This window comes from Melopsittacus undulatus, chromosome 1 (assembly GCF_012275295.1).
Source record: "Melopsittacus undulatus isolate bMelUnd1 chromosome 1, bMelUnd1.mat.Z, whole genome shotgun sequence".
Classification (NCBI taxonomy): Eukaryota; Metazoa; Chordata; class Aves; order Psittaciformes; family Psittaculidae; genus Melopsittacus; species Melopsittacus undulatus.
This window is the reverse complement of record NC_047527.1, coordinates 108,560,356-108,580,962: the sequence shown is the minus strand read 5'-3', so window position 1 is coordinate 108,580,962 and position 20,607 is coordinate 108,560,356. Positions and strand designations below refer to the sequence as shown.

The window sequence follows — 20,607 nt, the reverse complement described above, 5'->3', positions numbered from 1 at the left end:
TTTGCAGGTAAGATATGGCTTTGTTTTTGTCCATTTCCTTTTGAATTGAACAAATTCGTGTTTTGCTAGTAAGTCATTTGTGGAAGTGGCAGAGGTTAGTTTGCAACTATGAAGTTTTGGCACTCAGAGTCAAAGAAACAAAGGATAGGATTGTTTGCATTTAAATCATCAACACTAGACAATTACATTTATCTTGAAAACCCTCTATAAAATCAGGAAGCAGAATATTGGAAATGGACTTTCTCCTATAAAATTCTGTTCACTGGAGATTTACTGTATGTCTGCTTCTGGACACAAATTGCCACCTTTCTTTCTCCCCTCCTGTCTCTTGCTCTCTATTGTTAACAAATATGAAGCAAATCCATCTGCTGAAGCTCAGCCAAGGCCAAAGTATTCCAAATTTCTTAGCATGAATACTCCTGGACACTCTGAATGGTCCTGGACAATCAAATCCTTTGGAAAAGTTGAAAAATATGATTGCAATGTCTTGGTCTGTGGACAAGGCACTACTTATGTGACCCCCATAACTCCAAATACATTGCACTGTCCTGGATTCAGAATTTGAACAAGAATGATACAAAACAGAAGAAATCGGAGCACATCCTATTTCTAACACTGAAGAACTGAGGTTTTAAGTATTGATCTGCTATACTGACCTAGGGTATAAATAGGGTAACAGAGAAACCATCCACCCTGCAGGATGTTACCTTCAGGCTGGCCCCATCAGGGGGTTACTCAGATGAGTTCTGTGGAAACTGTACTGGTGCTTCCTGCCCAAGAAGGCACATTTGCTCCTTTGGCACCCATTGGCTGTCACCCATCAGTGAAGGGACAGTGGTTGGGATGGAGACCCAGTGTTGATGGTGGAGATAGGCATGTTCCCATGCTGCAAGGTGGTCATGGATGAAGTCACAGGGTGATAGTTTGCAGTGAATTTGTTGCATATCAGAACCACATGCATTTTAGTCAATAGGCTTTGGAGTCAAGCAAGTCCTTGGCACCCATGGTCCTTAAGTGTGTGATTTCTGAAAAGGCTAGTATTCTGGGTGGTATAGTGCCTGCATAATTGGCAGTGGGGAAGAGCAGAATTACTGTTAAATGTTCATTATTATTTTTCCTACATTGAAAACTCACTGGCCTAACTTAAAGATCAAAATATGTAGAAGAGCATTAAAATATACATAGAGGTGGAACTGTACATGCAAGTAGCCAGATTGTATTAAAAGTCTCTTGATTATGAGGTCCCTGAGCACACTGACGGGCTCCTCCCACCCTGCCCACAAACCAGAACCTTGTTTCAGCCTCCTCTGCTGACTCAGGCCCAGTCTCCAGCCCTGCCACAGCCCTGCTCTGGATAGTCCAGCAACTGTGTCACACTGGGTAAAACGGTCTTCCTTCATTGCCATCCCCCAGCTACCCCATCACTTAAAATACAACATCCCTGTTCCCATTTCCTCCCAGTTTGAAAGACAGGGCCTGGCCATCAGTCATTAGAATTTATCACCAGAGGCAGAACAAACAATATGCAGCAACAAAAGAGCAAAGTTTTGCTGACAGTGAATGTACCCATGTCTGCAATTGTGTAGAGAGGTAGCATTTATTTTCTGGTGATTTAGGAGAGGACTGTAGCCATGTTGCCCCTGTCAGTGCATCCCCAGTTTGTTAGGATCTCTATGGCGGAAACTGTGGTCTTTTGAATCAGTGTGGTTCAAATAACTCCAGCTTTACCAGAAAAAAAGTATTTTCTTTGTTGTTATGGAAAGAAGGAAGATGGCTTGTAAGAGGGAATAAAAGATACTGAATTCACATGACTAATGGATTTAGATACATTTGAAGAGTGTGAGCTATATATTTTCTAGTATAAGGGGCCCTCTCCTCGCCAAGATTTCTTGTGGCAGAGAGAAGAAAGTTTCGGATTGCTTTTGCATTTTAAAATGAAAGAACAGAGCATGGGAGCTGTCTTATAATCTCTCGCTGAGATCAAAGGAGGGAGAGGTAAATGCATATGTACTTCTTTCTCTGGTGCTGCACTACCTATTTAGTAGAACTAATGGAGCTTCCAATGTAGAAGAAGCAGAGATTAGCCTCTTTATCTCTGCTAACTGTAAAGAGTCCAAAAGGATTAATATTATTAAAGGCGAATTTCAACTAGAAAGTAGAAAGAAAATTCTCTGTCCCCTTTCTATCTTTTCATCTTTGCTACCAGAAATAACTCGGAACCATAGTTTTCAGCCTCCCACCCATTCCAATTTTTTTTTTCTTCTTATTTCTCTAGAAATAGACTTAGAAATATCTAACACCCCTGAGAAGCTTTGACTTTGTCAAATTTTTGACCAGTTTGCATGAGAACTGTGAAGGACTAACAAGACTGAGTAGTCATGATAAGTTTATGAAATCAGATCCTTAACTGTTTTGAAATAGTGTTATTCTACTGACCTCAGCTAGTGTGACTCCATGTATGTTCGCGAACTTCAATAAAGCTACACTGACACACTCCAGCTGAGGATCTGACCCTTGAAATTATGGAGTCTTACCCAACGCAAACTGAACTTCTGTCATGAATTGGTCTTCAAGGGAAAAGAATTGCTAATTCAATTACTCCCACTGTTTTACTGCAGCTGCTAGTCATTCTGTGCTGCAGAAATTCTTTACTTTTAACTGGTGAATCAAGAGTTTCCCCAGCAGCTTCAATACACAGAATATCAGAGGTGCAGAAGTGCATACGCGGTCCTCCAAATATTATGTATTAGAAGGCAAGCCCTAGGGTCAGTCTATGAAGAAAAAGTAACACATGCAGGAGAAATCCTCCCAGCTAAACATTATGCCTTGGTGTCCTATTAGCTTTTCCACTAAATGATGAAAAAAAAAATTAAGATAATTCTGATTACTTTCTGATGATTCTGGCACATCGAGGGTCATCATATTCAGGGTTAATACCATGTAGAAACAGCTTGAAAGAGCTCTCTGGAACCAGTTTTCAGCATACCAAAGCATTAACCCTTGCATGTACATTGATGCTGCAACATCATCCAAATCAGTCCTCAGAATTGCAGAATTTGGAGCTGAAGAAAGTAAGCAACCTGCTCAGGAGGTTACAGTTCCTCTGTTCCTCTTGGTATCCACTGAAGGGAGATGAGCAGAAAAGAAATGCGATAAAAAGTAAATGGCACTTTTCCTGCTAAGCTAATCAGTTCTGTTTGAGAACAGAGGGCTGTGCCAACTGCAGATCAATGCACTAAATCACTTTCCTTCTTGTGCAAGTCCTGCTGTCATGGCAGCTGCTAACAAGGGAATAAAGAAAACCATTACTGGATATTTAGTAGACTTTTTTAAGTGCTTGTGTAAAGTAACATATTTAATTTAATGTGAAGTTATAAATGTAATTGGAGTTTATGGACATCATAGCAGGAAAAAAAAAAAAATAAGATTCCTCTTCTTTCTGCACAAAGGACTGTGCTGTGGTCCCAGACCATCCTTATCAAACTCTGTCTGCAGTATGTTAAAGAGGAGCTTTCCTATCAGGTTTTACCACTTCGTCTGTTTATTAAGAGGTAAACACTGAGATAATAATGTGGTTGATAGTTCACATGGCTTTAAACATGTTTAAACTACTGAACAGGATTAACACATACTTAATTTAGGATGAAATTAATGTACTCTAATGCCATAGGCTCTATTGACTAAGTCTTCGCTGACTGTAAAGAATGCCTACAGTTAGTGCTCCAGATGTGGATATGTGTAGATTTAGTCTGATAAGCTGTTTAAGACAACAACAACTGGACCCAGAGGATTTACTCAGTGATGTAATATTATATACCTTTCCTCTTCCATTCCTTTCCAAAGAATTCTGAAATAATAATCTTTCTTGTCCCTAGCTGTGATTGGAACTAGTCCCCCCCTGTGACTACTCTATGGGAGTTTTCAGTGATGTTATCAAATGGCTCATGAGAACATTGCAGTTTTCCTAGAAAGCTCGATTTCTGCAGTATTTTCAGAATTCTCTTAACCTAAAACACAGGACTCACATCCCTGAACTCCTGATTGCACATACAGAGCAGCCTAACTTTGTCACCATTTAAATCATCAATCATAGCTATGCAGTGAAAAGCTTAATATGAAATATCCACGAACAAGCGGTAGACTGCCTTCTCTTTAATTACATCAACCCTCAATCACCCCAAAGCAATGCCATCCTTGGAAGTACTAACTCTGACAGGTAGTACTTCTGGGAATGCCATAAAAATGCCAGCAAAGCAGCAACGGCAGAGAAAATAAGCTGCCTCATCTCTGGAGAATTATTGGACTGTACTAACATTCAAGGGTACAATGTCAGCACAATGCAGAAAGAGTTAGATGCATAGCCCCCATTATTATTGTTGATGGGAGTCACATGTCAAATTTTCTTTGCATCACTCTGAAAACTTGGCCTTCTTTGTAAAGCTTTAGCCAACTTTTCGTTTGTTACTGCACTTAATTGAGGAATAGATTTTGAAGTACAGTGATTGAATAAAGACAAAAAGGGTAAAAAGAAAATGCTAACAAAGTAGTAGTGATGAACCTGAAGCTTTCAGACACTGCACAAGATGTGATGGAAAGCTTAATAAATATTAAAATCTCATGTGTTAACAGGTGAAACTCGAGCAGTAGTTTTGTAGTAAATGGCACTGTAATATCAGCAATGCCTGGGACAGCCCCAGGGCAGCCCCTAACTCTTTTTAGCTATTTTAGCTCCTAGAGAGTCAAATGGGAATTTAAGTGCCTAAATACTTAAATAACTGGCTCAATTGGCAGTCCTGACTCCTGTCAGTAGCATCTTGTCTGAGAAAACCTTATAAATCTCAGCCCTCTTATATCATCTGGAGTTAATTGTTTGCTCTCAATAAGCACACATATCTCAGTAAGAGCATTCCTAAATTATAATGGTAGTGCTCACAGACAGATTGGTTAGCACAAGGCTGCCTCATGTTACAAAGAATAAATCAGGACAAGATTCAGGTTAAATATGCATTATTGTGGAAGTACAAGAGAGAGGTCATACTTTGTTGGCTTGCAGTAGATGAACAGAGAACAGAACAGATTTTAAAATGGTTTTAATCACTAATTGTTGACTAGACCTTTCTGATGCAGACTATTCATTTCCTAATGTGTAAAGAGGTATTCAGTTTGAGAAGAGGGTTACAGCTCAAAGGGGGGTGCTAACAGGCAGCGCTTGCCCTCAAATGGCCAGCCTCAGTTAGGGCTATTTCACATTGGTCCCTCCATCAGTTATGTAGGGGAGATGAATAGCTATATCTGTATGTGTGTTTGTAGGCATTACTGCACATTGAAGAATGAAACCTTAGAACTAAAAGAGCAGTTTGTGTTGAGGTGAAGTGCATAATTATCCCCGTGTTAGGTGATCACACTTTAGATTGAAACTATCATCTTGTAAAGTGTAAAAGAAACACTTGGCTGCTCATCTACAATGCTCCTATACAAGCATCCCATTGTTTCCCCATGGATTAATTCTTAATGTTTGCAATTCTTTGAGTGCCCTCAGCATGAGCTCTGTGAACGTAAAGGAGTCCTGATCCAACCTTCAGTAACACACCAGTCAGTTTGTTGCCCAAACCTAGAGTGGATCAAGGCCTGAAACAGTATCAAGAAAATCTGTCAACAGCAAAGCCCTCTTGCTGGGGCTGAATTGCTCAGGCAACCAAGACATCTCCCTCTGCACCACATGATCCAGACACCACCAGTGATAACACCCACCAGGACACAGGTCAAGACTTCTGGCAAGAGAGTGGAAATCATGTCTCCTCGCTTTGGGCATCTATGAGTTAGTCTTTCAGTCTAAATCAATAGTCCAGGCCACAAATAAATTCAACAGGCACTTGCTGGGAGGGATTTATTGTACTCATCTCAGCAGGCATGTACATATTCATGCCAATGTCTACACCTGAATGTAAAGTGAGATCAGCCCCTCTTAGGGGTGTACTGCCCCTCTTACAGCACATGATGCTGGGTTTGCCTTAAATGTGTAGACGGGTGCTCTTTCTTTGATAATACTGTCTGATATACAGCTGACATAGTCAAATAGTCATAAGTAGAGTTAATCAAGCAGATTTATTATATGCTTAATAAATCCACTGGCCATTTTTATGGTCACCATTGCAAGACTTCAGCACACAGAGCTGAGCACTGGTGGGTTTTGTGCTATTATTCTCTCTTGTGCTTCTGCTTTCTAAAGTAATGGCATCCCAAAAAAGGGAGGGGGGGTGGGAGGGGGAAGGGGGAAAAAAAGCCTGCCAGAGTTTGTAGAGTGCAAAATAAATATATTTCCAAATTGCATGTTCAAATAGCATAAGAAGCTTTCTGAAGACATGATTCTTAAACTGCCATCTCCAAGCCGCAGCCAGATCACTTAGACAGTACATAATATAGTACACTCCACAGGCAGATGGAGATGCACATAAACTGATAATAACTTGAGATTTTTATCTCTGTGTGTCCTCAAGCAAGGCATCAGGAGAGAAAAAACACTTTTGCAGCTAAGTTAAATAGTTTTTAGATCTAATTTTACTAGGCTGAACTAGATTTCAGATTGATTTCTGCGGAATCTAATAGAGAGTAACACATACATATTGCCTTTCTTATAAAAAATCCATCAACCACTTTGTGGTTTTACTTACTTTGCTCTTTACTAGAAGCAATAAGAAACTAGTATTTCACAACACGTGTTTCATTCTGTAAATGGTCTTTCATGGTAAAGGAGCTTGGAGTGGGCAGTTAACGGAGCACCGAAGCACAGCCCCTGGGATTGGTCTACTCAAACACCTATTTACATTCATACAGTGAAATGGCAGCTAAAACCCACTATCTCCAATGCTGCAACAGGTGATGACAGCTGTAGGACATGGCACTGTAGAAAGAAATACTGTCTCAAATACTGTATGCACTGGCTAAGGCACATGATGTGATCAATTAAACATATCCCAGAGGACATATATATCCTGTATCTCAAAACTTATTGGATGGATCCATACGAATCACATGCATAACTTTATTGCTGGTCCTTTCTGTTTCCTAAGTGATAAACTAGAAGTTACTTTGACCTCAGAGCAAATGAGCATGGCTGTGTGTGGAAGCCCTGCTGGCATGCAGGGCTGCAGAGTGGACAGAGCACAGAGGATGAACCTGACAGTGCCCGTTAGGGTTGAATCATGACTGGCAAAATGTTTCACACAGCTTCCCCAAGAGCTTTCTAAGGGTAGCAGTTCTGGGTCAGTAAACAGCCAGAAAAGGATGCACAGAAGTAAAAAGATTAGTCCTGTTGCCAGACTCCTGAGCTAGCTGATGTTTCACATTCAATGATCTCTGCAGTATCATAATACCATAAACTGTTTTTGCTGTTTAGTGCAATGGCATTTCAGAGCTCTCATCTTGGACAAGTATCCCATTTTGCTAAGCACTGAACAAGAACAGAGCAGATTCTCTGCCCCAAGAACAAGATAAATAAACACTAAATTCAGCAAGCAGATCTATTCACAGAGGACCCCTGCACTTGGCAAGCCATGATCAACTTCCAGGAGAAAAACAGGGGCAGGTACTGTCGTGCCTGGGCATTGTATCATACTGAACAACTTGTTGCCCTGTTTCAGAGGAAGACTTTATGGCTCTGGGTTCCCACCTCTGACTTCTAACTCAAGGCGCAACCTGCCTCTTGCAGCTGAAAGTCTTTGCCTCTTATGCTGATTATACAAGCATTCACTAGTTTTTATCCTGTGCAAGGCACCAAGATGGAACTCCTGCACCAGGATGCTGCTTTGCCTGCACTGAAATATGAGCCCTTTAGAAGGGTTTAGGGCAGCCACATTTCTAACTTAAACATGGTCCTCCCAGCCCCACTGCTACCATGGTATTCCTTCACAGGCACCCCAGCACAGCTTTGTCAGAGTGGGTAAGAAAGAGCATTGTACAGGAAGTTCCCACTTGCCTGTGAAGCAAAAAGCACTTGAGCAATGCTGCTGCTGCAACCCTGCACTATCGGTGATTCATGACTCAACAGCTGGTTCTCAAATTCGGCCGTAAAGGCTGATTCTGACACCAAGCAGGTAAATCCCTATCTAGAAACTAGCTGCTTAAACTAAATGATGCAGCATAGTGGCTGTACAAGCCATAATTTAGAAAGCTGTGAGCCCTTTTTGGTAAGTGTTGTGCTTTAAAGACATTGCTATTTCCCCCTCAAATCTGTTTTTTTCTTTTCCTATAAAGACTCCCTCTGCCCTGTCATCACTGTCAGTCCAAGCCAGAACTGACTAAAATAAGAGAAGAAAGACAGATAATCATTTTCTGATTCCAGGCTCTCTTCTCTCCCTGTATCCCCACTTTCAAAGTAAATCAAGGTTAACACAATTATGTAAAGTAACTATTTCAGTGGCTGCAAATACTTTGGAGAAGTAAAAATGAGTTTTTTCACGATGTTTTGCAGCTGATTTTACATTATTGTATCAGAATTGACCCTTCCGGAGTAATTTCATACTCAATGCAAACAAAAAAAATTACTTAGGACTAGTTTGCAATGTGCACATTGTGTTTTTGAAAGAGTATTCTTAAGGAAACCTCTGACAAATAAAGTAGCTTATGGTAATCAATTTGAATATGAAAATGAAACTAATTCAGTAAAACATTGCTAATGCTGATCTGGCAAACCACTGGTAGCCATCTGTCTAATCCTTCTTGTGTTCAGAAGTTGCATTTAAAAGAAAATATTATTAATAGTGCTCATTAGCTGCCAAGCAAAAGAGCGTGCCACAAGCTTCTGCTCAGAGATTAGCTAATAATGGCAAATACTACTTGCTTTTCCAAGTTTGAGCTAAAACCTGCAGTGTGATATCACGGTCAGTGTAAGTTCTTCTGCTGGGGCCCACAAGGATGCGAGGGACTGTAAATCATGAGTCCAAGGATAGATGCAACACCCTGTTGGTGCAAATTGTCTTCCTACAGCCCTTCAGCACCAACAACTCCTCAACCTCCGCAGTTGATAGTCTATTCGAGTGCTGCACTATCCTTACTGTTAGGAAGTTTTTTTAACGTCTAAAGTGAATTTTCCTTGGTGCAATTTACGTCCATTACTTCTGGTTGTGTTAATGCACATGGAATACAGTTTGCTCCTTTCTTCTATGCAGCAGCTTTTATGTATTTGAAGATTGTTGTTATGACCCCACTCAGTCTGCTCTTCTTAAAGCTAAACAATTTGGCCAACATATATAAGGCCTGATTTTTGAAAGTGTTTAGTTCCTGCCATTCCCATTGCTTTTATTCAGGTGACTGAGAATGAGAGAATATCAGAAGAGTTGATGATCAAGCTGTATTGTCTGGTGCCCTTTAAATACTGATAGGTATGAAGGGCACGAATGCTATTTATGGCTGTATATGTGTATTCTTGTCTTCACAATAAAACTGTATTTATGAGACTTGTGACTAGTCTTCTGACTGCATCTACAGGGCAAAATCAACTTTACAAAAAGAGATTTTAGTGGAAACTTGGCCAGGCTTTACTGAATCATTTGGAGCAAATAATTTTCTGGTTTTCATGCAAAACCAGTTGGGGTTTTTTGTTTGTTTAAATGATTTACATAGCTATTGTCAAAAGGTGTTCGTGATTCTTTTTTAACTACTGGCCGTTATTGGAAAATGCACTTAAGAAATGTAAACTGAAATATTTTTTCCATCCCAAAACAGAGGAGACTGAGGTTTCTTCCTGTAATGGACTTCTCATCGGGATTTTTGTGCTTGGAGTACTGGCACAGAGCTCCATTTAGCTTCACTTGCAGGGTTATTTTTATAGTGAATGCACTAGAAAATATGTCTCTATCTATCTTCTTGCTTTGGTGTTTCCAGGGTGGCTAGAAATAAATTCTGCTATTCCTGTTCTTTGTCTTTCAATTTCCATTGTAAATAGAGTTTCCTTTTTGTCCATGTAGGCCCTCATGAAATCTCTCCTTCATGTTATTGGAGGCTTTTAGTACAATTGTAATGCAAGCAATAATAGTTCCTTGTATTGATTCTCAAATATAGGGTTAGGTATTCTGCCTTTCTGGAAAAAAGAGGTTTTGAAATGTCTTGTTTTGTTCTCTTAGACCCTCTCTCCTAACCTTGAAAATAATTTCCTCAGACAAATATAGAGGACATTTACAATTATAAAGTAAAAATAGCCACTCTAATTTTGGCCTACCTGTCATTGCTCTTTTTGTGAGGGAAAAAAAAATCATAGAAGGAGAAGAGAGTGAGAGAAAAAAAAACAGGCTTTAAAGGTATTTCTGTGTATGTCTTTTTTGTATCCAACCATGTCCTTTATTCTTATTCATAAAATTTCATCAAACTGCTTGAAATAAGCCCAGTTGTGATGGAAATTAAAATACACAGGAACCATAAAGTATGAATACACATCTCTCCTAGTCTTGTTCTGAAATGGTAAGCAAAAATAACACTGAATTTCGCCATTGATAGTTAAGCTGAAGTAGTGTCCTATGGTATATATATAGTAATAGGTAGTAATGTGCAAAAGATGGAAATACACAATCATAACAATAGTTTTATACCTATTTCCCTGTAAACGCCTACGTTTAATTATCCTGGCATATATCTTCCCCTCCTCCAGACACTTGATAATTCATATAGGCAATGTGCTGTCTTTGTACATTGCTCATTCAAAAACCCTGCCCTTCTCCTCCTTCCAGAAACACAGTAAATCTTCCATTGCTCAACCAATGGATAGAAATATTAAATTACAATCTTTATGGTCTACATCGATTGAAAGATATCCTATTATTAGGGCCTGCCTGAGTTTGGTGGACACAAACCCAACCATAGCTGCTCTAAGAGTGCAGTGAATTTCATAGGCCATCCGCTTTCTCTGTCACACAAAGCAAAGCCACCAGCAAGGTCTTTGGAAAATAGTTACAACAAAACCTTAAGATGGCGAATGGGTCTCTTAAGACAAAAATAATTAGATTGCACAATGTGCTTGAGGTAAAAAATAATTCATGGAATATATTTTTTGTATCTAGTATAAAGCTATATAGTTCTGCTTTTTGACTGGTTTCAGGAGTAAGCATCAGCAACCTCAGCAAGAAAGCACATGTCCTCATTATTTGGTTGATGGATTAACTCTCTATCAGAAGTGAGAATATTTTCTCAGCAAAGAATCTTTAAGTTTGTGCACATCATCCAGTGTCTTGAGAGCTACTCCTGAAGGTCTGAGAGGTGTGCAGTCAGGCACAAGACAGAGTACACTCCAGCTCACTGCATCTCAGTAACCAGACTCAACAGTCAGTGCTGCTGCTGAAGCCAAGGACTGCCCTGATCCTATTTCTATCATCTGAAGCATTTCCTCTACCAAAAGTAGCCTTTGGATCAGGTCCCAAATACCTACACTTTTTTCACTTCAGTAAAAGAACCCAGTTGAGAATGTTGAGAGTGAGTAACAGCCTTTATCCTGATCCCAACAGTCCCACACACACTGAGACAGTATCATACAGAGATACCAAATTTCTCGGTGAGCAATGCCTGAAGAAAAAACTGCTCACTTAGGAAAATCGTTTGGCTAAATCATTCATGAATTGCTTAATTCTTTTGGTTTGAGACATCACCAGAATCCCTTAATAAAATTACAATTCAAGGAGGCTAATTTGTGCTCTAATTATATATTAGTCTGTGCTTAAATGTTTCCAGACGGAAAAAGGTTTTCTTGAGGCAATCTTTTATTCTGCTTATTGTATTTACCTAGCAAAGAAAAGTCAGCTTTTACTGTGATTTCTCATAACAGAGTTGAGCTGTAATGCTACATAGTTAAGGGCAAACATATGCAGACATTTTTGATGTATTCTGATGCCAATCTTTAACAAGAGCAAAGATTATTAGCAAATGTAGGAAGAATGAGGCCAAAAAGCTATGTGCTGCTGAAAAAGTTTAAATGCTCTTCAGCTGGAATGCCATTGGTAGACTAGCAGCCAGGCAGTTTAAGGAAATTCAGAGAAATATTTTCTCACCAATAAAGGAAGTCCCCATGGGAATCCTTTTACCCGTGTCACTTGAAAGGAGACATTCTTGGTTTTGTTTTGGTGGTTTTGTCACAGAATGAAAGCCTCACAATGTGCAAGATTCATTTTCACCTAACTGAGGTTTTCTAAGCAGAGAAGTACTTTAGGAAAGCAACTAAGTCCTCCGAAGTTATGAATTACCTTTGTAGAAGGTGTGTTTCTGTTTCTTCTGCTACCTAAACTAGACGCTCTGCTAATGCTGGTACCCAGCAAAGTACTCATAGTTTGTCAGAGGAATTCAGCCTAAACAAACTTATCAACAAACTAAATAAATTAGCTATCAAACCAAATAAAATATATCTTCAATATAACTCTGTTTCTAGTGTTTGTGTTAACAACAACTTTCCCCTGTAGATAACTTCTGAGTCAAATTTTAAGCTAGCATAAATCAGTATCAGTTCTCATTTTGCTGAATCTGTCCTGGCATATAATGCAGATGTTGATTGTGGCACTGGAAGGAAACATCTGTGTCATCCACTATCTGTGGGATAAATAGAAACTACAGGTAGAAGGAACTGCAATTAATATGAACGTGAATAAGAAGGTTTGCAAATAGTATTCTCATTGTTTGGATAATAGCTACCTGTGCACACCATAAAGATTTTACAAAAAACAAATCAACAATTTATAGAATTAGAAGCCATTGTAGTCTCTTATGCCATCTCAGTTTTCCCTGAGTTCTGGCTTAGCCTCTGTCAGAAAGAGGAAACAAGAGGAGATGAGCTGATGGTCTGATCCATTAAAGTAGTTCTCATGTCCTTCCTTCCGGGACTGACTGCCTGCCCCTGTTCCCAGATGGACAAGCCTGCATCCTGCATTCCCAGCTCTGCAGTGCTTGGAGACCATTACTGGGAAGCATAAAAAAGGAACATTATATAGGGGCAGAAACCAGGAGGAATGTGTGTGTGGTATTTACACGTCTCAACTCTTATGAGTGCATTGCAGTTGAGTGAACTTTGATGGAACTATAGAGTCAAGCTGAACAAGGAAAAACCCCAGACTTTCAGGACATTTTGATCTGAGAAAAAGTGTGGAGTAGGTCAGAATGCAGTGACAAAATATTGATTTCATATATATCTTTTCTTCTGTTTTCTTCTAGAAAAAGTAAGCATACTGTCAACCTTTATAGCACCCTTCAAGTACCTGAGTCCTGGCGCAACCACCATGGAGGATGAAGACAATTTAAGTAAGAAGTCTCTTTTCTCTATAGACAGATGAAAAAAAGAAAAAAGAAAGAAAAACAAACAAACAAACAAAACTTTTAAAAAATAATAATAAAAAAATCCAAAACACCAGAAATCAAATCCAACTGAGAAGTAGTGGTTAACCAGGCTTAAATAAACTATATGTAACCCCAGAACTAGCCAATGGATTCTCTTGGGCCCTTACACTTGGACAAAGTCACTAACACTCCCTGAATCTGTGACTGCATAGCTGGAGGAAAGTGCTGCTGGATTGAAGGAGCACTGAAGTCTTCAAAACACCAAGTCTGGGAGTGTGCAGTTAGGACTGAATAAACCCCAGTAAACTACCTTGTTTATCACCCAGAAGCAATTATCAGGTGCTACCCAGCCCTGCTTATTGTAACGCACCCTGGAACAGTAAAAAAGGGGAGGGAAACTTTCTGAACCTGATGAGCAAATCTGGGTTTCAGTATCACCTACCAGATGGGTTTCCTTTCCAGCCACACACACACTAACATGTTGCCCCTATTACAGCCAGTGGGTGAGAGGAATGTTTGGTTGTTTATTTTTTTTCCCCTGACATTGTTAATCTGTGATTTAACTATGGTGGGGCACCAAGGAAAATAGATGTTGAAGGAATGTAGTACAGCCCTCTGTTTCCTGCCTCTAGTATTACATGGACATCCCACCTTCCTGCTGCACAGGGCTTTTGCAGTTATATGCAAAGGCAAAAAAAAATCCTGAAAACCCATAAAAATTGGTCTCAGGGAGGCTACATTTTCAGGGAGATATGACAAGTATACACAGAAAATGTATTATGCACATGATGAGCTTATGCAGGCTCCTCCTGCGTAATGTTTCCCAAAAGTGTTACTTAGTTATTTTTAGGTAATGTAGGAAGTTTGTACAAGCCAAACACTGTAACACTATTTTCTTATTGCTACTGTAATGCCAAAACTGCTTCGTGCCTGCGCAAGCTTTAAAATAGCTCACATGGACAGGGTTACGCTATGTTTTCTGAAAGAGAAATAGCAAATTTCACTGTTCTTGAGGTCATTCTGCCTAGTCCTCTCTTGGGTCAAACATACACTCCAGTGCTAAAGCAGCAATTTGTTTCTTCCACATACAACATATTTTAGGTGTTACTATAAGAATCTTTTAAAAAAGGGGGAAAAAAACATCTAAAAGCAGCCATATTTCAGTGTTCACTAGTAGTATAGTGGTATAAATCCCACTAATGCCTACAGAACACATGTACCTGTATTTGGCATTTTAAAGAGCTTCAAGGATTTGCTCTTGAACAAGCAGAGGAACCTTTTTCTGTGTTAACAGTTTAACAAGAGCGTAAGAGAATGGCCAGGCAGAGAAGTGGTTTGCTTATCCCTGTAGTTTTCTGCTCACTGAGCATCCTGTGAGACTGTCCCTACCCAGACTGTGCTGCACTGACAGGCAGAGTCCCACTAGCTGAAATGGATGCAAATCCTGTTTCACATTCTTTTAGCCATTCTTCACAAAGGGACCCATGCCAGGTTAACTACATATGCATTTTCAGCTGGTGATTATTAGCGTATAGAGCCTATTATTGTGGTTTATGATCCATGAACTAACACTAGAAAAATATATCACAGGCACTATGCACCTTTGGAATGGAATTTTGGGTGATTGCCAGTGTCTGATGAAGACCTTACTTTCAACATGCAAGAAAATGACCACTATATTCATTACCAGAAGTCAGTTGTAGCTGAGAATGTGAGAAATGTCACAGAGGGTTAGAAACAGGAAGTTTAACTCTGTGCGGTCTAAAGGTTATGACCTAGTGGCAATTACAGAGACATGGTGGGACAGCTCTCATGACTGGAATGTGGTCATGAATGGCTATGTCCTTTTTAGGAAAGATAGGTCAGCAAAGCGAGGTGGTGGAGTTGCTCTTTATGTGAGAGAGCAACTAGAATGTATTGAGTTCTGTCCAGGGGCAGATGAGGAGAAAGTGGAATGTCTGTGGGTACGAATTAAGGTACAAACTGGTAGGGGTGATACAGTTGTGGGGGTCTATTATAGACCTCCTGATCAGGATGAAGGAGTTGATGAGGCTTTCTACAGGCAACTGAAAGCAGCCTCGCGACTACATGCCTTAGTCCTCATGGGGGATTTTAACTACCTTGATATTTGCTGGACGACTCACACAGCCAGTCATTCACAATCTAGGAGGTGTCTCCAGTGCATTGATGATAACTTCTTAATGCAAATGGTGGACAAACCAACTAGGAGAGGAGCGCTGCTAGATCTGGTACTCACCAACAAGGAGGGTCTAGTTGAAGTGGTGATGGTCAATGGCAGCCTTGGATGCAGTGACCATGAGATGGTGGAGTTTAGGATGCTGTGTGGGAGGAATAGAATACCTAGCAAGGCCACAGTTCTGGATTTCCGAAGGGCCAACTTTGGCCTCTTCAATCAACTGCTAAGGGAAGTCTCATGGGAAAGGGTACTAGGTGGTAAAGGGGCTCATGATAGTTGGTCAGCACTCAAGGACCACTTCTTCCAAGCTCAGGATCAGTATCCCAATGGGTAGGAAATCAAGTAAGGGAGCTAGGAGATCAGCGTGGTTAAACAAGGAGCTGCTGGGCAAACTCAAGTGAAAAAAGAGAATCTATGGATTATGGAAAGAGGGGCTGGCCACTTGGGAGGAATATAAGACAGTTGTTAGAGGATGTAAGGAGGCAATTAGGACAGCTAAGGCCTCCTTGGAACTTAATCTTGCTAGGCAGATTAAGGACAATAGAAAGGGCTTCTTCAAATACATAAGAAATAAAACTAACACAAGAGGCAATATAGGCCCACTGCTGAACGAGGTGGGTGCCCTGGAGACAGAGGATACAAAGAAGGCAGAAGTGCTGAATGCCTTCTTTGCCTCTGTCTTTATTCCTGCAGACTCTCCCCAGGGGCCCCAGATTCCTGTAGCCCCAGAAGGAGTCAGGACAAAGGAGGAGTTTGCTTCAGTAGATGAGGATTGGGTTGGGGATCAGCTATGCAATCTGGACATCTATAAATCAATGGGTCTGGATGGAATGCACCCACGGGTGCTGAGGGAGCTGGCGGAGGTCATTGCTAGGCCACTCTCCATCATCTTTGGTAAATCGTGGGAAACGGGAGAGGTGCCTGAGGACTGGAAGATGGCAAATGTCACACCAGTCTATAAGAAAGGCAAGAAGGAGGACTCAGGTAATTATAGACTGGTCAGCCTTACCGCCGTCCCTGGAAAGGTGATGGAACAACTTATTCTTGACTCCATCTCTAGGCATATCAAGGATGAGGGGGTTATTAAGAACAGCCAACATGGTTTTATGAGGGGGAAGTCATGTTTGACCAACCTTACAGCCTTCTGTGAAGAAGTAACTAGGTGGAGGGCTGATGGTAGAGCGGTAGATGTGGTTTTTCTTGATTTCAGTAAGGCATTTGATACTGTCTCCCACAGCATTCTCATAGATAAGCTAAGGAAGTGTGGGCTTGATGATCAGGTAGTGAGGTGGATCAAGAACTGGGTGAAAGGAAGAAGACAGAGAGTTGTGGTCAATGGCACAGAATCTAGCTGGAGGTCTGTGACTAGTGGAGTCCCTCAGGGGTCGGTGCTGGGACCAGTGCTGTTTAATATTTTCATCAATGAAAATTTAATTAATTTTCATCAACAACCGAGTGTACCCTCAGCAAGTTCACTGATGACACTGAACTGGGAGGAGTGGCTGACACACCAGAAGGCTGTGTTGCCATTCAGCAAGACCTGGACAGGCTGGAGAGTTGGGCAGGGAGAAACATGATGAAATTCAACAAGAGCAAGTGTAGAGTCTTGCATCTGGGGAAGAACAACCCCATGTGCCAGTACAGGTTGGGGGTTGACGTGCTGGAAAGTAGTGAAGAGGAAAGGGACCTGGGGGTCCTGGTGGATAGGAGGATGACCATGAGCCAGCAATGTGCCCTTGTGGCCAAGAAGGCAAATGGCATCCTGGGGTGCATTAGAAAGGATGTGGTTAGTAGGGCAAGATAGGTTCTCCTCCCCCTTCACTCTGCCTTGGTGAGGCCGCATCTGGAATATTGCATCCAGTTCTGGGCCCCTCAGTTCAAGGACAGGGAATTGCTTGAAAGAGTCCAGTACACAGCCACAAAGATGATTAAGGGAGTGGAACACCTCCCTTATGAGGAGAGGCTGAGGGAGCTGGGTCTCTTTAGCTTGGAGGAGAGGAGACTGAGGGGTGACCTCATCAGTGTTTACAAATATGTAAAGGGTGGGTGTCAGGATGATGGAGCTAGGCTTTTTTCAGTGATATCCAGTGGTAGGACAAGGGGCAATGGGTGTAAACTGGAGCATAGGAGGTTCCACGTTAACATCAGGAAGAACTTCTTTACTGTAAGAGTGACAGAGCACTGGAGCAGGTTGCCCAGGGAGGTTGTGGAGTCTCCTACATTGGAGATACTCAAGGCCCGCCTGGACAAGTTCCTGTGTGATGTACTCTAGGTTTCCCTGCTCTTGCAGGGGGGTTGGACTAGATGATCTTTCGAGGTCCCTTCCAACCCTTGGGATTCTGTGATTCTGTACGATTCTCAACATTTGCCGTTAGCGACACGCTGAGAAAAAGGACATTTAAATGAGGGTCCTCCCCATGGTATATCTGCCTACCACCCAGCAAAAAATTTACTCAGCTAGTTTGCACCTGAATCTTCGTATTTCTTAGACATCAACAGACCTGTCTAGTCATCTCTGGAGCCTACTGATACTTCTGATCTCAACAACAACCAGGAACAGGGAGTGATTTAGTGTGCTGTCAAAAAGTGCACCCTTTTATTGCTTCAAGCCTGCTGTCTCTAGTGCTTGGATTGCATGAAACTGAATAATCATTCCTTGTTCACTGCCTGCTTGCCTGCCTTTCATGATGTTACAGACCTCTACCTGTCCCTGAACATTAATCGTTCCATCCACACTATACCAAGGCAGACTATTACTAGACAGAGATACTTGCAAATCTGAGGGATACCTCTGGCAGAACTGTATGATTCATGGGGATCTCATTATGCAATGTTGCCATATGTACAGAGTTGGTGCAGCACTCTTCTGCAGGTATATACCTCTCCCCAGCATCTGCAGAGGGAGCTGATGGTGGTGGTCCCTAACATACATATTTCAGCCAACGCAACAGTCTTGTGGGAGGAATCCCAGCCCCACATTCAGTTTATTGAAGCATGTACAGTTGTAAGCATATCGGTCAAATTCGTCCTCAGGCAGCATGAGACCCCAGAACTTTTGATTTCACAGTGTAATACAGCAGGGGCCCTGCCTCTAAGAAGACAGTGGCTATCCCCTTCCAGCAGTCAGGGCTGCAAGCAGTCCCCCACAGAATCAGACCCCCTGTTTTGGTTTGAAAACTGTGCCTATTGCATCTTTTTAATTGTTCCCATGCCTAAAGCTAAGCTATAGTCTGGTCCAGATTCAGGGAATCATATACTTAGATCTGTCCATGGGCTGCCTATGGTTTATGCTGCATGCACTTATTTGCTAACTTGAACAGAGAGCATCGGAGTCTGAGTATTACCTAAATCAGATCATTAGATCATTTGAATAATTGCCCTAGTTGGTAAGAGCTGTACTAGATGTGCATGGATTTCATGGTTATTTCAAACAATAAAATGGGCATAGCAGAGTATCTTCATTGCAGAACAGCAATCATCTTTCACAAATTTTCAGTCTTCAGTTTGTAAATAAAAAGTCCTGTACTTTTTTTTGCACCTGTAATTCTTCCTTTCACCGTGTGGTGTTACAAACCAATAAAGTCTAACAATACTGTTTTAAACAGCCTTAACCCTTTGAGCTGGTGGGGAGGGCTCAACAGCAGCAGAGAGATCATGGCAGATTTACCTTAAGTAGACTTCTTTCATGAAGGTTTATAATACATATCTGTAAGAAAGAAAGGACTGATTTTTTTGCTAGCTACAAGTTTATTATTCTAAAGTCAAGAATACAAACCTAAAAATTCCAGCAGAAGTTTCCAATCCTTCATTGTGGATTCAATAAGTGCATGAAAATACCATCTTGATTGCAAGAGAAGACTGCCCAACATTGTATTTGATGTAATAGCTGACCTTGGACAAAAGTACTATGGCTCTGGCTCCTGGGTTTATACCTATCACTTCTAATTTAAAATTTTTCACTTTCAAGTTCCCCAGGAATTATGGAGGTCAATCCTTCTAACCTCTGCAGTCAGGGTGATGTAGATGGACAGCAAAAATGTACTCCACATAAGCAGGTCAAACAGGGGCTAGATATTAAAACACAGAATAATTAAGTCCAACCTTTATTGCTGAGAGTGTGTTGGTAGCAATCTTGTGTTTACTTAAAACTTCTAAAGACAGCAGCTTCCTGTGTCAGAGCTATCAGTTGAACCAGAAGTTTGCTATACTACAGAGATTGCAAATTCTTTCTTTCAGTATCATAGCTTTCCAATAACGTACTGCCACTCGTAATTCAATAGTAAAAATGCCAGCCAAAATTGTGATGCCACCTACCACCTCTCCTTTCCCATCCTCCCTGGAAGCTGGCTTGGCAGCAGAATAACCTTCAACAGGAACAATATTATCTCTTCAAATGTAGCGTGGAGTATCGGATGGCTAGTTTTGCAGAGCCCTCATGACCCAGAGACATAGGCAGTGTCATTATTAGTGATGCAGTATAGTTCTGAAAAGCTCTTGACAATGCACACTTCCTAGGCTAACTCTACTGTGCATAATGACCAAAAGGATAAAAACATGAAAGAACAGACAGAAGACTGAGGAATAGTGCATAAATAAATATATTTCACTAGCTGCTTTCCTCTCCCCCATTCAATTACTGAAACAAATACGAGATTGCAGTTTCTCCTCTTGCTTGTGAAACTGCAAAAATCAGTGAATAAAGTTACCTGAGGAGCTATTACTGTGCAGAGGTGTGGGGCGTTTTTAGAAATCTTACACAATAAATTAGAAACTATTGCCAAAAAAATACAATCTTTTTCTTCCTCTTTTTTTTTTAACTCCCTCCCCTTAAAATTTTATCATTTTCCCACCTTTTTTTTTTTTTTTTTTCAAAATGTAGACAATGTTTTTTGGGAACTCAAGAGCAAAGACATTGTGAGAGATAACAGGACTGAAAATGATCCACAGTTTTGCATTTTCCCTGTGTGCATCCTCCGACTTACCCCTTTCCTTTTAGTGCTCTTCATTTCTAAAATTGCTTGTGATTGTTCTATTACAGCTGCTTACAGTATTTATCTTATGTGGTTTGGTGTCATTTGCCTGCTTTGTCTGATTTTCACAATAGA

At 40.9% G+C, this 20,607-nt stretch overlaps 1 protein-coding gene across 1 annotated transcript in view; it reads left to right on the top strand.

Moving 5' to 3' along the window:
* ADARB2 (adenosine deaminase RNA specific B2 (inactive)) overlaps positions 1-20,607 on the top strand; it is a 195,510-nt gene that overhangs the window by 74,418 nt on the left and 100,485 nt on the right. The window contains exon 2 of the mRNA XM_031052490.2: positions 13,183-13,269. Within this exon, the coding sequence (XP_030908350.2) occupies positions 13,183-13,269 (87 nt within the window). The remainder of the gene's footprint in view (positions 1-13,182; positions 13,270-20,607) is intronic.